Source organism: Parasteatoda tepidariorum, chromosome X2, assembly GCF_043381705.1.
Source record: "Parasteatoda tepidariorum isolate YZ-2023 chromosome X2, CAS_Ptep_4.0, whole genome shotgun sequence".
NCBI lineage: Eukaryota > Metazoa > Arthropoda > Arachnida > Araneae > Theridiidae > Parasteatoda > Parasteatoda tepidariorum.
In genome coordinates this window covers 29,090,239-29,108,881 of record NC_092215.1, presented here as the reverse complement: position 1 = coordinate 29,108,881, position 18,643 = coordinate 29,090,239, and the positions used below count along the sequence as shown (strand labels likewise).

Below are 18,643 nucleotides of genomic sequence, written 5' to 3'. Positions count from 1 at the left end.
CCAAGTTATCGACCGTAAGTTACTGTCTCATAAGGTCTTAAATATTGAATTTTTTTTTCGCCCAGGATCATTGAATTCAATCAACTGATGTTTTTTTTAGAAAAATCATTGATTTAAATAATATGATTTATTATTTTTTTTTTGAAGAAATCATTGTATTAAAAATTTACACGGCATTTCAATACAAATTTAAAGTTTAAAGCATTAAGATAAAGATATATATATATATATATACATATATATATATAATATCTCACACGGTAAAAAAATGTTCAGTTTGTATTTGAAAAATATTTAAAATCCTAAAGAATTCTTAAGAACGTATTACAACTGCTAACAACAATGCTTTTATAACGCAAAACTTTGGTATAATAGTAATGCCTTTGAGCATTGTTTTCATGTTCCTTTCTTTTAACGTAATTGTTTTAATAAATTTTAATAAATAATATGAAAAAAATCGTAAAATTTTTTTTCGTTATAAATGTTGAAAATTACTGTATTGTTTCTTATGCGGTGTACTACTGTATTGTTTCTATGATAATATTATCCAGTCTTGCAGGATTCTACTCTAAGTTGGACTGTAAATGTCATTTAATAAAAAATTAAGGGATGGCTTTGAAATGAGAAACTAAATAAACGTGATTCCATTATACAATTTTGTTTATTGTCTTCTCCTTGTTTGTTGTTTTTTAAGAAGATTTCGCCATAATATTTTATATGCTTTAACTCTTGAAACTATTTGGAAATTGTGTTATTCACCAAGCTGATATAATGAACCCTTTTTGACGATTATTTTTTTTTAACTATTATTATATTAACTACAGTTCTTTTCTATTATCAGGAAGATAGCATTACAGATATTAACAATTTTTTCAACAGAAGTAGACATTATTGAAGATCCTAACTAAGCAATTTTTACAACTATTATGTCTAACTAACTTACGGAAATATATACTGCGCAGAGAAAAAGAATATGCCCAAAATTACCAGAATATGGAAAAACACCGAAAAACTCGGCAATCATTACCAAAGCACTATGGTAATGATTTTGGTAAAATTAACCATAAAATATGATCATATAATGTATGATAAAATTTGGTAGTTACGGTAAAATTTAGTAATTTTATCACGATACCTTAAAAAAATGCTTAAAAACTATTTATTCGGTAAAATTTACTTTTCAGTTTTGTATTTTTTACTAAATGTGTGGTAATATGCTCTATAATTTTTAAAACCAGAATTTCCGGTAAACCGTTACCATATGAACGGAAAAATCACCAAATTAATGGTTTAAATACCGTATATTTTAGTTCTTAATACCTTAATTGTGTCATTTTTTACCAGAAATGTCCTTACAATGCGATAATTTTACGGTAATTTACAATATTTTTTCGGTTTGCGTTATAAGACTATTTTGAAAACTCATGAAACGAAACTGTAAAAAGCACAAATTATTATCCAATCAAAATAAATATGTAGTAAATTAATGTTTAATGTTATAGTAAATTATAGTTTTAGAATACTTAAAAGTAAGTTTTATTAGCTTATATCACACTCTTTTTCGCAATTTAATCTAGTTATCATTTAAATAACTTCCTTTATTTTAATATTTTGCATTCTATATTTTCTATCACACTCAAAAACTCTTTAATAGTACCCAAAACTCAGATATTAAAATGTTATTCAATATATGTTTCAACTTGAATATAGGTCCTAATTCTTTATATTCTCTTTTTTCTTCAACATTCAAAAATCAATTATTTGCACCATTCATTGAAATGATATTTTTAATGCGTTTCGAATTCATTAAATGATTTTACTTGTTTGCATTCTCTATTTTCTTTAGCACTGAAAACCCCGCTACTAGTACCGATTCAAAATATTATCAGCTACAATAAACGGCCACAAATTGAAAATATATATAATCAATACTAAAGAAAGGACACTTCTATATATTGATTTCTTAGATGGAGATTTCTGAATATGAAAAATAACTTTTACTATCACCTTTTCAAAACAATTGTTTGAATATTTATGTTGCGTAGTATCTCTAATGAAAACGCATTAGCACTTAAAGAATACATTATAGCTCAGAGACTGGTATTCCTAACTAGTTCTTTCTCATAAAATTTTTTAGCCATTTTAATTCATTTAAAAGGACTAAAACATTTAAAATAAAACATGGATTAGAGAGGTTATATTGTTCGGTTAACCATTTTTAACTATTTAAATTATTTATATTTCAAAGAGTGTATTGACTAGAAATTTTGTGTTTCCAAGCAGCTCAAGTATTGACCCATATTGCTAAGGACTGACATTTAAATTACAAAAAGAGAGTGCCGACTGCAAATGAGTCTCGAATGTTTTCTTTTTTATTTAAAAATCATCACGCGATAAACAAAACCACGACTCTCTTATCGACATTTGCTACAACATTCATGTTTGATATAACTTATTGACTAAAAGCAATAGAGAAACATACGATACTGGCTTGTTTGTTTTTCATAGATCTTATTATTTTATGATAGAAAATATTGAAAAATACCTGAATTTCTAATCAATTTTCTTTATAAGAAGGGGTTATAAAATGCATTTGTAAATTACATTTGGTTATTGATTAAAATATCACACACAAATCATTTGCTAATTGCAATATAGAAAATTAGTAATAAACTCTGCGTGATAGTTTAATAAAAAAATATATTATAAGATGCACTGGGGAAAAATTATGATCAAAACTACCAGAATATTTTAAAATTGAAAGTGTTTCTGGTTCTATGGTTACACCAAAAATCTTAGTAGTTTTTATTGTAACGCTTTGGTTATGATTTGGTAAAATTAACAATAAAATATTTTTTATCATATGTTATAAAATTCGGTCAAAAAGTAAAATTTGGTAACTTTATCATGATACCTTAGAGCATAGCATAAAAACAGTTATTTGGTTAAGTTTACTTTTCAGTTTTGTATTTTTTAATAAATGTGTTGTACTTAGAGCTTTAATTTCGAAAACTAGAAATTCCGGGAAATCGTCTCCTTCTGAACAGAAGAATTTACAAATGAATAGTTCAAATAACATATATTGTGGTTTTATTAACCAGAATTATGTTGTAATTTTCTTCCAGAAATGGTATTACCATAAAGCTCAGTAGTTTTACCAGATTTATCTTCTTTTTTTTTTAGTTGATGAAAATTACATAAGGTCAAAGACATAGATTATTTAAAAAAATAAATAAATAAAACCAGTATTGAATTAAAACTACTTTAAAACATTTCGGACAATTCTTTTAGACTTTTTGACTAGCTGTTGAATGAATTTTCAAAAAATTATTCCATCAACTATTTAACTAACTAGTGAAAAAAAATTATCCTTTCAAAACTCAAACTAGTTTCAATTTATAACCGCCGTTGACCCAATTTTGAGTTCACGACTACCAATGATCAACTCCATAGCCTTGTTAATTTTGAACCCAATCCAAAAGACAAGGGAACTCCTGGATCAAGTATTTGGAGAAATTTGCTTTCTCGGAAGATAATCCTTTCCCATGACCTGGCTACCACTGAGGATATTTCACGTCAGCACTGCAATCAGTGCAAGCCATCTCCGGGATTCGAATCCCGTTCACCTCATTTGAAAAGGAACGCTCTATCCCCCTCCGCCACTAAATAACTGTCGAAGCTAAACATTGTTTTAACTAATTTTTTATTTCATTTCTTACTCTTGCTTGGAATATGAAATTCATTTCGTAATGGAAGGCACTGCTTCGACTTTAAATGTATAATCTAATTAAATTATGCATTATTATTAGGTTATATTATTACGTACTTATAATATTTATAATTATGCAATTATGAATATTTTCTTAAATTAAGTTAAATATTTTTAAGATATGTTTTACGTAAGTGATTAGAGACTAATTTTCGAATTAAAAATGTATCATATTTCTATTATCGAGAAGGAGGTCTTTTTTAATATTTCACTCCAACATCAGAAATAATGTAAGATATTAATTTGTTAACTTATTTGTTAACACATTATTTGTTATTTCAACATGAAGTATTGTTATATAACTTAATGTTTAGCTCCATTATTCGTGATTCATAAATTGCATTATTTTAATAAGGAGAAAAAGATTCTGGTAAAATTACAGTACTGTATGGTAATGAAATTTCCAGTAAAAATAAAACATAAATCCGGTTTATAAAACCAAATATTTAATTAAATATCTTAAATATTTAAATATTTTATTAAAAATTTATTTAAGCAATTTATTTGGTAATTTTTTTCCGTTCATGTAATAGCGGTTTAACGGAAATTCTAGTTTTTAAAATTTTAGTTCTTTCTACGACACATTTAGTCAGATATACAAAACTGAAAAATAAATTTTACCGATTAAATCGCTTTCATGGCGTGATCTTAGGTATCATGGCTCAAGGTATTAACAAATTTTACGAAATTTACCAAATTTTATCACACATTATAAAACCGCATTTTATTGTTAATTTTACTAAAATTATTACGAAGCACTTCGGTAAGAATTAACTAGATTTTTGGTGTTCTCGTAGAACCAAAAACACGATCAATTTTACAATATTCAGGTGGTTTTGACCATATTTTTTCTCAAAGACTCTTAATTCATACTTTTTTGAATATTTATGTTAAAATTTTATATTAAAATTTATTGTATCAATATTATTATCTTCTAACAAATGTACTTTTAATATTAATTTTGCGCTTTTATGTGTAAAAATCACAATATTAATAAGAATCTGAAATATTTAAAAAAAATTAAACCTAAGTTTAACTCACCTTTGACTGAAACATTCATTAAATAAAAACTCTATTGATAACTAGATTTACCTTTTCTAAAGATAAAAAATAACGTTTTTTCAAACATCAAAAAGATGAAGTTAACTAAGCTTGTTTTCTAAATTTTTCTCAGTTTCGATATACCTTAGCATATTCTGCTTTATTTAGCATAAATAAAAAATATTATATTATTAGTTTGTTTTTTGCTGTAATATTTTTCATAAGAGCATGAAGTTTCCAAGTTAGTTCTGGCATGGTACTTCTTTGCCTTTCGATAGTATTCTCCGTTTGATTAAATAATCCTGTTTAATACAATAAATACAATATTTCTGATTTTTTTTGTTGATATTTTACTGACAACAACAAACATATAACAAACGATTATGCGTTTTCGGACAATTCGACAACATTAGAGGGCGTATATAAAGATGTGACGACATTTTCTGTCTTAATGAGCTTGTAAGTTCTTAATGATTGAAATGCGAGGACTGTCTTTAAAGTTGGAGACGTCTGGTCACCTTAGTTTAAAGTCTAATAGGCTTTCTTGAGCACATGTCGCGCCACATTCACTAAAGACTACGTATTAAAACATTTTTATATTTATTAAAACCGCAAAAATGATATTTCTTATCATTAAATTATATCGAATATTACTAATTTTAAAATATCACGTTATTGCCTAGTATGTGTTTGTAATACTTATCATTTCAACAATTGTAGGATCTTTAGATACAGAAGCTGAAGAATTAGCAGCCGACGAACAAGTAGCTAAACTTTTTGAAGCGGAAAGACTTGACGGCAAGGTAAAAAATTCTGTGTCATCTTGGGAGTAAGAAGTATTTTAAGCTAATTTTTATTTTTACTGCAGCTATGTAAACAAAACTTCATTCGGTTTCAAATGTTATTATTATAGTTATGAAACCTTTTCAAAATGCAAGGTGTCCTACATTAGCTGCTCTTGATATACATTTTCAGAATGCTTCTTAAAATGAAAGTCAAAAGCGTACTTACATTAGGAGTCAAAAATTAATACTTAATATATTTAGCCAGGAAAAACATCATTGAAATCTAAATAATGTAAACTGATAAAGACGGGCCTGAAGCAATTAAAACTCATCCAGGATAATTGTTGTCGCAAAAGGGACAAACTATTTAAAAAATCTCTTAATAAAGAATGAAAGGGGGGAGATGAAAATAGACTGTTTGTTGTGTCCTGCTTTAAAGTTATATAATTTTCTCTCCCTAAATTTCAAAATTAGTTTCGAAGTTTGACAAGAGGTTGCTGCTTTCGAAAAAGATTTTATAATCCTCGCTGAACAGTCGACCCAATTTTGGGATTACGACTACTAATGTTCAAATCCGTAACCTTGTAATTTTGAACACAACCCAGAAGACAAGGGAATTCCTTGATCAAATATAGGGAGAAATTTGCTTTCGTGGAGGATTTTTTGATGGAACAAACCCGCATTTGCGTTACATAGAAAGGAAAAACATGAAAAACTCCCGCGGCTCACTTGATGGCAAGGGAACTCTAACCCATGATCCGTCTACCACTGAGGATATTTTACGTCAGTACTGTAGTCAGTGTGAGCCGTTTGCCGAATTCGTATCGACAAGCCATCGCTGGGATTCGAACCCGGAGCACCTCATTGGAAGGGTAACGCTCTATCTCCTACTCCATCACGGCTCAAAAAAATGAAAATGATTATAAACGAATGTTTTCAAACGCATGTAAGATAGTGTCAATTTAAATTTTTACATGGGTGTCTTTTAATTCTGTTCTTACACTGCACCACGGTGTTGCTTCAAATAGTGGATATTTTGAAAACATTGTTTTACAGTTTTACTCAGTTAACCGCTCCATCTGGTGACAAATGTTACTACTAATTTTAAAAATCGGTCTTTATTTAATTTTTAAAGAAAAGCAGAAGGAAACTACATTTCTATGTCACTTCGTTTTCTCTTCTTTCTTTGTTTTTTGTGATTGATTTTTAAAATAATAGGTCATTTGTGGAAGAACCAGTAAGTTGCATAAAGTTCTTACACAACTTTGTTATCCCAATGTTTACCCCAATGTGGTTCTACCAAAAAATAGCTAATTTTTTACATTACACAAACTTGGTTCTCTAATGCAATAACTTACGTTTTGGTTTGCTTAACTTTAGCTCTCTTGTTTGTATGTTCTTTCACAAAGAACTTTAATTCTTCAAAGCTGTATGTTTTACATTTTTATAAATATAAATAAATATTTTAAAAAATTTAAAATTTTACTCAGTTTTATGAGTCTTAAAAAATATTTATATTTTGAAAAATAATAATGCTTAAATATACTATAAACTAACTGTATGTTTGAAAGATTTATTACTATATATTTTGCATGCTTAAACATAAGTTTGCATTTCGTTTCAAACTACAAGAAACTTTGTGAAATTCAGATGCAAACAAAAAATTTCAGGAAGCAAAAAAATGAAATCAATTTTTTGAAAAGAACCTATACATTTTTGATCCCTGTTAAAAAAATAATAAACTGAAATTACTTAGCATATTTTTTTTAATATTTTTAAATTTTTATATGTAATAAAACTATGATTCTAATGATAAAGAGATATTTTTCAGAGTCAAAACCTATTACGAGCAACTTCAACTTTACCCCTTGCGCCAACACCTGTGCCAGTATCGGACTTAGCACCTATACCTACAAATGAAGAAATTTTTGGTAAGTTAACAAAAATATATGTTATGAAATATGTGATTCTTATTTATTTTCACTTGAAGCTGAAGAACATTTAGTAAATATAATTTTTAGTGAAATAGATAAGATTATCTAAAAAATTGAAACATTTTAAAAGCCCTTTTTCGGGAGATAAAAACATTTTTACAATATTTACATATGTAAATAAACGCTCAGATGAATTCTGTGTAATTTCTTCATTTTAATAATATAAAAATCTATAATTCAACAAAATTTCAATTTGTTTAAAGAGTGTTAATGAAATTACTTTTTCAACATATGTTTCCGTGTTTTGATGAGAAAAAGAATTTGTAAATATATTATTGGGTGTACTCAAGAATAACGTAAAAACGGATTATCAAGACCTCTTAAATATGGTTGCAATAACAGAATTTCGAAATTTTCGAATGGAAGCACTTACATTTTTATCGAAGTAGTAAAGAAGCTAAAAATGGAGTTGTAATAATATTTTTAATATAAATAATTATAAAGAAGATAGAAATAAAGAGAGAGCTTGAAAATTAATGTTCTTTTTTATCCAATAGAGCTAAATCACTCGCTAAAATAATTTTTACTCTTTTTCTTTTCTCTGCTTAGCTCCACCGTTTGTCATACTAAAAATATTATACTAACACCAATTTTTGTTTTCCAGTGTGGATCCCGTTTCGGTGGGAAAAATTGTAGATACTACCGTGCATAAATTTTGGAATTGACTCCCAGTAAACTCAACCATAATTGGTAGAAAACAGCTTTTAACACTATTCTTGATAGCGAACCCAATAACATCTTTATAAAAATTTTATTTTGTTTCTAAAAATTTCATTCTTGTCAGGGGGTCATATAATGGCAAAGTTATTTTTCTCCTTGAACAGTCTAAAAATAACTCTTAATGGTTCAAGGGTCAACTTCTAATATAATAATTATTTAAGGCTATTTATTTACTAAGGTACGAAATCAGACACAAAACCTCAATTTTTCAGAATAAAGATGCATTTTTTTTGTTGACAATTTGGATTTTTGATTGTCAAATTATGGGGAGAGGCATCAGCAATTTTATAACCGTCATTGAACAGCCGACACAATTTTTGGGTTAAGGACTACTAATGTTCAACACCGTAGCCTTGTAATTTTGAACCCGGTCCAAAAGACAAAGGAACTCCCGGATCAAGTATTGGGAAAGATTTGTTTGCGTGGAAGACTTTTTGATGGAACTAACCCGCATTTGCGTTACATGGAGAAGAAAACAATGAAACATCCCACGTTCAGCCTGATGGCAAGGGTCCGTAACCCATGATCCATCTGCCACTGAGGATATTTTATGAGATATCTTGTCATTTAAAATAACATAGTTCAAAGTGATGTAAAATTTAATGTATCATAAAATTTAAAATGCTTTTGTCTACCATAAAATAAATTAATAAAAAATAATAAACAATAATTAAAATTATTTTTTGCTCTTTTAATCATGTTTGGGTAGAAGAAATTTTATAATTGCGCATAAAATTTTTTCATTTGCTTCAAATGTTCTCGAGAGATAGCGTAATACGGAAAAAGTTAAATAAAAATAAAGGAGCCCAAAATTTTGGCTGCACTCCTGACTAAGATATTGGGATCATACTTTCCGAATTGAAATTACTCCTACATCTGAGTGTTGAAGAATCCAAATCTGTCCAAAAAAATGGATGATTATTCAAAGAAAGTACGTTTATGTGTTTGATTCCATTGCAGTTTGAACTATTAAGGTTGGTTCTTATAATGTTTATTTAGAAAAAGTACGTTTATGTGCACTAATACCATTGCACCATTATACCATTGCACTTTAAACCATTAAGATTGGTTCTTATAATGTTTATTCTGAGAATGTACATTTATGTGTTTGATTCCATTGCACTTAGAACCATTAAGATTGGTTCTTATAATGTTTATTCAGAGAAAGTACATTTATGTGCTTAATTCTATTGCACTTTGAACCATTAAGGTTGGTTCTTGTAATGTTTATTTAGAAAAACTACGTTTATGTGTTTGATTCCATTGCACTTTAAACCATTAAGATTGATTCTTATAATGTTTATTCAGAGAAAGTACATTTATGTGTTTGATTCCATTGCACTTAGAACCATTAAGATTAGTTCTTATAATATTTCTTCAGAGAAAGTACATATATGTTTTTGATTCCATTGCACCATTGATATTGGTTCTTATAATGTTTATTCCGAGAAAGTACATTTATGTGTTCATTATTTGAAAATGAGAAAGCTATTTTTAACGTATTCCTTAAAAAAGTATAAATATTAAATGTTCTAACCTTATCAATTTTGTAAATCTCAATTTTATGTTTAGGTAAAATTGACGAGTTAAGAAAGAAACATGCAGTTGAAATGGCAGATTTCGAAAAAGCTCAAACAATGAACAAGGCTCGAACAACACAGGGATTGCAAGAGAAATTGCAAGCGAGAAGATCCCGAAGAAGTAGAATGCAGAATCATGAAAGAGAAATTGAAGAATTGCAATCTGCGTGACGATCACCATCATTTCTATGACATATATTTTCATTTATTTGCAATCTTTTCTAAATTTGAAACTTCTAATTAAAATAAATTTCTTTCATGAACTTTCTCAGATTATTTCTAATATTTACATTTCAAATTCATTTTAATTCTAAGGTAATCTAATTAGTGCAAAAACATGATTTTGGGTAAAATTTTTGAAATTGACTTGACTAATAATTTAAAATTCCTGTACTCTTAGCTTTCTAAAAATATTTTTCTTTTGTTTGTACTTCAATTATTTACCAAGAAACAGCAGTTTTTGTGCATGGTGATAACAGTGTATAGACTAATTATTTAAAGTCTATTAGTGCATTTATCTCATAATCAGTTTTTTTCACATTTTACATCACCTTAAACACGATAACTCACGTTAATTTTAGAAACGTTAATCACGTTAATTCTACAATTTTTCATGAGTGTTTATGACTATAGCATGCTCCAACAGGCTTTCAAATCTTCTGGTCTTACTCCACTTTCCCCTATGAAAATGTTTGGTTACTATTCTGTTATTTTAAACCTATTTTATAAAGAAACTTTGAATTTAACATTAAGTTAATCTAATTTTATAATTTATGTGTTATCTTTTTATATAATAATTTAAAGGGATATTATCAAAATGAGATTAATTTAAGATTAATATTAAAATTAAGTATTTAATTTAAACTACAAAATTGCATGCTGAATTTACTCTCATGCAAATGGATTTATAAATGGATTATTTTCATCGAAATTACCGTAAAAAACGTTTTTAATTTGAAAGCATTGGTCATCAACTATATTTTCAAAAACTTAAAGACATAATTATAATGATAACAAAAATTCATAAAAAAAACTATATTAGCGCAAACAGTTTTATTATTTATTTATTTATTATTATTTCTTTTCTGCCTTTCTAATGGGAAAGGGGTGATGAAAAGTTCTGACTTTCCAATTGGATGATCTTCCAAAAAAGTTGGAAACCTATGATTGACATGATGATATTACAACCCTTTGGCGCAGATTTTTTTTAATAACATACTTTCATACTTTAATGCAAAATACCAAAGTATAATTTTGCTTGCAATTAGAACGCCGGAAAAAATATATAAAAGGGACACCGGGGGCCAATCTGCGTCAAAGGATTAAAGGTATAAACTTAAATAAAAAAATTATATCAGACAAACTAAGTTAATCAATATTTATTTTCAACAATTATTTATATTTTCAATCAAAACAATGTATCCATAACAACATTTTGGTTTCTTCTAATAGTCCCCAGTATTTTCGCATTTGTCATTAAATCCAACTATAGATTTCACATTAAAGAATTGGGGTGTAGCACCATTTGGAACTGCGAAAGATATCTTCAACTGAAAGAAACATTGTTGAAAAATATTTTAATATATATACTTCAAAACACTTTGAAAGAATTTAAAATAGCATTCAACTTTTACAAATTTCCGAACTATAATTTTTAGTGTTAGCCAATTTTATGCTGAAATATATTATTCTGGGCTTAAAAAACTTAATTTAAAATTATTTTAACCACCACAGCATAAAAAATTTAAAAAATCATACATATGAACTCTGAAAATAACGCCTTATATGTGTACAGAGAAAACAATTCTGATAAAATTACTGCACTATATGGTAGTGGCATTTCTGGTAAAAAAAATCATTCTATTTAATGAAACCAAAATATACGGTATTTAAACCATTCCTTTGTTTATTTTTTAAATTAATATGGTAAAAGTTTACCGGAAATTCTGGTTTTTAAAATTATAGTTCTTATTACCAAACATTTAATTAAAAATACAAAGCCGAAAAGTAAATATAACCAAATAAATAATTTTAACGCCATGCGGTAAGCCTTTAAGATAAAATTACCAAATTTCGTCACATATGCGAAATTTTACCACATATTTTAAAAACATATTTTATTGTTAATTTTAACAATAGATTAGCACTCTCTTCTCCAATGTTTCTATCACTTCCACTTAATCCAAATACAAGTCACTCTCAAATCGCAAAAATATTACATGCGGCCCTTGAGCCATAAGCTTCTCCACAACATCGGTCAGCCGTTCTTAATCTATATACAAGCCGCTTTTGAATCGCAAAAATGTCATACGCAATGCAAATACTTTTTTCACATCGTGCTCTATTTTTCCCTAAAAATGTGAAAGTTTCTAAGTTAACTAGATAAAAAGTTAGTAAAAGTTAGAGAAATCAAGGGAAACGTCTGGGGACAAGCTTGATTTCACAAATGCAAAGGAAATCAGAAGTGTAAGGTAGGCAGAAAAATCAAAAATAAAACACCATAAATTAGCCAATTAAATTGCTTAATAACTTGTATAGTAAAATAATTTACATTCTAACTATTCAGAATATGAAAATGACGAGTTGGCAAAGAAAAAAAATGCTCTCTTATAAATTTGGCGTAAGGGAAAAGATAGGCTAATTAAATTATGACTAAACTATACTTTTTTTTTATCCTACAAATACCGATTTATTGGACTTACTACAATACGATTGCTATGTATACAAGAGAATATGATTTAAGAAATACAGTTTTGATCTATAATCAACTCGTAAATGTCAGTTATCACACTATTGCAATAGCCCACAAATATTAAACCAGCACTACCCACCATTCAACCATGGCCATGGTTCGTTTTAGGTTCAGCCTTTAAATAGTCATGAGTGGCGAAAGGCACAGAAATTTGATCCCGGAGAAACGACGTACGCATCGTCTGAGCTCGTACCCCTCACTCCGTTTTCCTTATGCAAATAAACCAGCATATCAAATGCAGACTATGTATGTATGCATTGATTTGTAGGTTATAACCTATAAGGCGCAAATATAATATTTTGAGCACACGTCCTTTTACAAAAATAAATAAATAAATAAATAATAAAGTCTGGCAACTTCATTTTCTTATCTGTGGTTAAGGCAATAAGTTGCCATTGTGAAGTACTAGAATTAGATCGCCAACACCACCAAGCATCAGATAGATGGGCACCAGCTTGTCTGGAAAACAAAGATGATTATCGACAACCTCTTGCCGTTGTTACTCTTGAAATTGTGGAGCCTTAAATACCGTGACCCAATGTGCAATGTGCTGTTATGAGAATGCTTTACTTAACTATTTTTATTTCAACCTGAAATCATGCTGTTATGATATTTTAAAAGCTAAAAAGAAAGCTAACAATAAAAAATAGTCTCTTTTTCTAAATATTAATATAGTTTAGCAATTTAACTAATTAGATTACTTTTACTTTGGTCAATATTTTTGTTTACTTAGAAGAACTTTATCTACTCTAACAATAATGTTGTGTTCGATAACTATCCTTTTTAGTTATGTTAGTTATGTTGACGTATTTAATGATAACATACCTTAATAATTAAAGTGAGATTATCGTCGTCGATGATTATCGTATTAGGTAATTATCTAAATATTGTCGTTTTTGATAATTATAATTATTATTGATAATACTCACGACATTATTGCATTCGATAAATATTAGGATATTATCGTATTCAATAATTATCAGAATATTATCGTTCTCAATAATTACCATTCATGTTGATAATACTCGTGACATCATCGTATTCGCTAATTTTCATTATTACAAATATTACTCGTGACATTATAGTGTTCGATGTTAGTCGCATTATTTTTAGGCAAGGAATGGGTTAATGAGACATAGTATATTTAAAAACAGAACTATGTTGAGTTAAGAAAATGTCCATCACTTACATCTGTTACTTCATTCCAACCTAAAGTAAGACTGTAAGGAGTAAAAGTTTGACGGAAACCACCATCATAACTTGGAAAGTCAAAAGGTGCGGTGATGCCGTTGCAATTATCGTAATATAATGATTAATTACGATAATATGATTAATAATTATCGTGATATTATAGTATTGGATAATTATCTGAATGTTATCGTTTTCGGTAATTATCATTATTATTGATAATACTCACGACATTATCGCATTCGATAAATATTAGGATACTATCGTACTCAATAATTATCAGGAAATTGTTTTCGATAATTATCATAATTATTGATAATTTTCACGACATCATCGTATTCGATAATTATCATTATTATATACATTACTCGCGATATTATAGTATTTAATAATTATCAGGATATTAACATATTGGATAATTATCATTATTATTGATAATATTCGCTGCATTATCGTATTCGATGTATGACGTATTATTGAGGAAGGGTTAATGAGACAAAGTATTTAAAAACAGAGGTATGTTGAGTTAAGAAAATGTCTATCACTCACTTCTGTTGGTTCTTTCCACCCTAAAGTAAGACTATAAGGAGTAAAACCTTGCCGGAAACCACCATCATAACTTGGAAAGTCAAAAGGTGCAGTGAAGTCGTTGTAAGCAGGTACAATAAATATTGCTTTTCCTACATTATTTTGAGCATTCTTCGCTAACTCTGGTCCCTTACGGTATTTTATCTGGACGCATAACTTTTTTGCACTTGGACCTCCAATGATACGTTTGGAAAATATAACAGTCCCATTTTGACCAGGTTGAAGAACTGTTTCTAAGTAATTACCTGTCAGGAAAAAAATAATAATATTTTCATAATTAAGAAACTATTTACATTCATAATTTCTAAAAACTTAATTTGATACTATATTTTAAAAATATTTTTATTAATCCATTTCGTTTTTTGAAGTAAATTTCAAAAATATGTTAACCGCATAATTTTTTTAAAAAAACTGCAGTTTACGAGTGGACTACTCAGGCTTAGTACATCATATTGAGATTTCTTCACATTCGAAATTTTATAAATATTCCATGTGCTAATTAATTAAGCTGTGAGTTGCTGTGTTATTAATCTTATTAATTCAAGTCTATAAAAATAAAGTTGAGCTTCAAAATTGCCTTATGTAATGCTGGGAATCTATATAAAATTCAATAGATTTACTATAAACATAAAGTTATTGTATAACACAAGAACGTAATACATAAGACAATTACAAATATATAACAGAATAATTGTGAAGTTAAGATAAAAAGGTTTTAATTCGAAAGATAAGAAAATAAATTTTAAAAAAAGGCTTTAATTCCTCCTTTTTTCAGACGCTAAAATATCCTTAATTATCATTACTTATTAATTATTATAACATGCATATTAGCATAGGAAATTATTTATAACTGTGATTTTTAAAACAAAGAGTGTAGGTTAAAATTATAAGCTCTCTCTGAGCTTGATTATAATGCATCATTGCACATTTTTTCCGGGTAATAAACAAGGCCTGAATGTATGTTTTAAAAATTACTAAGTCATGCAGTCACATACATTTCTCTCTTCCCTGATAATAAGCTGAGAATGAAATCATTTTACATCATTCTTTTTCTTTTGTTTCTGTCAGTTATAGCCCTGTCTGTTTCATAAGTATTTTTTAAACATAGGTTAATAAAAAGCGCAACCAAATGCATTTAATTTCTGATGCAACTTTTAGCCAAATTTTTCTCTAAGATCCTTGGTAGTTTTGAAAAAAGAACTACGTATGGTGTAATAACTTTGCAGGAATTGCAACAACCGATACATAATACATGAGAAGTTAAACAGCAGGTCAATCTAACAACACTTAAAGAGTGTATTACTTTTATAACTATCTCGCCCGGATGACGCTGTTGTCCAACCTCATAGATGGCAACTTCTCTCGTCTAATTGTAATATTTTTTTTTATTATTTTTAATTAGATTTGATTTTCCATTACTTGACAGCCACTTAAAGAAATTGACTTCACCTCATAGTTGGCAACTTCTCTCGTCTAATTACAAGATTTTTTTAAATATTTCAAGTTATGGAAAAATTTATGGTTAATAATTTTATTATTTTTAATTAGATTTGATTTTCCATGATTTGACAGCCACTTAAAGAAATTAACTTCACCTCATAGTTGGCAACTTCTCTCGTCTAATTACAAGATTTTTTTTTAAACATTTCAAGTTATAGAAAAATTTATGGTTAAAAATTTTATTATTTTTAATTAGATTTGATTTTCCATGATTTGACAGCCACTTAAAGAAATTAACTTAACCTCATAGTTGGCAACTTCTCTCGGCTAATTACAAGATTTTTTTAAATATTTCAAGTTATAGAAAAATTTATGGTTAATAATTTTATTATTTTTAATTAGATTTGATTTTCCATGACTTGACCGCCACTTAAAGAAATTAACTTCACCTCATAGTTGACACTTTTCTCGTCTAATTGCAAGATTTTTTTTTAATATTTCAAGTAGTAGAAAAATTCATGGTTAATAATTTTATTATTTTTAATTGGATTCGACTTTCCATGACTTGATCCTTTGATACAGATGAGACCCCGGTGTCCTTTTTATGTATATTTTTTGACACTCTAATGAGAAGCAAAAATACATTTCGGTATTTTTTTTAATTATAAAAGCAGTCTTATAGTTACGAAAAAAATCTGCTATATAGATTTTCTAAATTACGTTTGTACTAAAATATAAAATTAAAAAAAAGTAGTTTGAAAAAAAATCATTCATATTCAAAACTTTATCAATGATTGATTTTGTAAATTAAAACAAATTAAGAAATTTTATTTTAAGAAATTAAGAAATTTAATTTTTTCCCTTACATTTCTCTTAGATCTAAATAGCTGATGCAAATCAGTGCAAATTTCTTTTAGCATAGAAAAAGAAACTGTCGTTTTCTGCTGTATTTCATAACATTAGATATTAAAGTGTTAAATATAATATATTTCTAACTTATTTTGGTTCAACTTTGAAAAAAAAGAATGAAAAATATGTTTAATAAAACATTCTGCGTCAAGGCGTTAAATATATGAGGCTTGCGAATCTGTCAGTGAAATTTTTAGTGGTAGCAAAATTAAACAAATTCCGACTATTCATACAGTTAGTTCACAATCATTTTAAACAGTGCGAGGGGCTAAAACATCCGGTTTGGCATCTATGATAACTAATTTTATGTCAAACTAGTAAAACTAATAATCCGGGTTGGCATCTATGACAACTAATTTTGCGTCAATCTAATAAAACTAATAATCCAGGTTGGCATCTATGACAACTGATTTTATGCCAAACTAATAAAACTAATAATCCAGGTTGGAATCTATGACAACTGATTTACGTCAAACTAATAAAATTATTAATACAGGTTGGCATCTATGACAACTGATTTTACGTCAAACTAGTAAAATTTTACGTTTTAAATTTTAAATACGCATAATATGAAAAACTTTTGCACGGCAATAGAGCAGATTAACCAGAAATAATCATAACGCTGATTATTACTTTGATATAACCATCAATTTGTGCCACTTATTTAAAAAATCATTTGTTGAAAATAAACAATAAACAATTTTAAGAATTATATTCGCTTAGGGCAAATTCTTTTAATCCTAAAGTAATACTTACCACCTAAAGCTGGCGTATAATACCAACTGTTATCTCCAATGGCATGTATTTTGCAATCTTCTGAGTTGGCATTTATAAAGTTGCAATTGAAGATAGTTGGTACTTTAAGAGGCTGATAAGGTGCCTCAGTATTGGTTCGTTCTAAAAAAAATCAAAAAATAATATGACAATGTTAATTCTAGCCTAATCTAAAATGTTAATTCTTGCATACTTTAATCTAAATTTAAAGACAAAAGACCAGATGTGAATAATAAAATGTGCGAACGCATTAAATTTTGAATAATAAATAAAAATAAAGGAGAATTTAGATAAAGAAATAACATAAAAAAAGATTTCTTAAGGTTTTTATGCTATATATTATATTGTAGGGTTAGGTTGTTTACGACAATGTCGACAGTTATCTATCAAAAGGAAAATCGAATTAACACGTCTTATATACTAGTGAATTGGAATTTAATAGTTGCAGTGGTAGCTACTCTATATTACTCCCCCCACTAGAATTTTATCAGTGAATAGAATTCGATGAATGGATATCACTAGTTGATACATTGCTGTTTTGAGTGAGGCCGGGAGAGATATATTAAGATCACTGAACTTTGAGTGTTGTATTAAGGTTACGATGGTGTACTTGGTCGTGCTGCTATTAGCAGTTGAGTTTATACAGGCTCCCGTGATGTGTGATCGAGACTGAGAAGTAACAGCACGAGGAGAGCAATGTCGCAGTCAACTATTCACTGCGTTCCATCCATCAAACTAGGCGTTTTCATATCGATGTGGGCGTTTCTGTCGAGGTAGGCGTGTTCAGATCACGTCCGAAGTTCACCAATGTAAGGTGTTGGTTCCTGGTAATGTAAGTTGTTGGTTGATATGTCAATCGTCATCTATCAAAAGGAACCTTTTGGTAGAATCCAGTTAACATGTCTTATATACTAGTGAATTGGAATTTAATAGTTGTAGTGGTAGCTACTATATTATATTATATTATATTATATTATATTATATTATATTATATTATATTATATATTTAGTGGTTTTAAGTAATAAAAACGATATCTGTTTAAATTTTTATACAAGAGTCAAATGTGTTAAAGTATATACTTTTTTGAGCAATATTGCGGCAT

The 18,643-nt window shown here is 28.1% G+C and overlaps 1 protein-coding gene and 1 non-coding gene across 6 annotated transcripts in view; one reads left to right on the top strand and one right to left on the bottom strand.

The window, feature by feature from the left end:
* The window catches only part of LOC107454187 (uncharacterized), a 209,687-nt gene extending 199,535 nt beyond the window's left edge, over positions 1 to 10,152 (top strand). Inside the window, exons 11-13 of the transcript XR_006225013.2 lie at positions 5,531 to 5,613; positions 7,427 to 7,526; positions 9,882 to 10,152. This is a non-coding gene — a transcript (uncharacterized protein). The remainder of the gene's footprint in view (positions 1 to 5,530; positions 5,614 to 7,426; positions 7,527 to 9,881) is intronic.
* Positions 10,153 to 11,253: 1,101 nt separating this feature from the next.
* LOC107454189 (CRISP/Allergen/PR-1) overlaps positions 11,254 to 18,643 on the bottom strand; it is a 44,261-nt gene continuing 36,871 nt past the window's right edge. For all 5 annotated transcript variants that reach the window (XM_071188020.1, XM_071188019.1, XM_043041027.2 and 2 more), the window contains 3 exons: positions 17,523 to 17,663; positions 14,379 to 14,662; positions 11,254 to 11,439 (listed from right to left, as the gene is read on the bottom strand). In XM_071188020.1, coding sequence (XP_071044121.1) covers positions 11,335 to 11,439; positions 14,379 to 14,662; positions 17,523 to 17,663 — 530 coding nt within the window. In that variant the 3' untranslated portion in view covers positions 11,254 to 11,334. The remainder of the gene's footprint in view (positions 11,440 to 14,378; positions 14,663 to 17,522; positions 17,664 to 18,643) is intronic.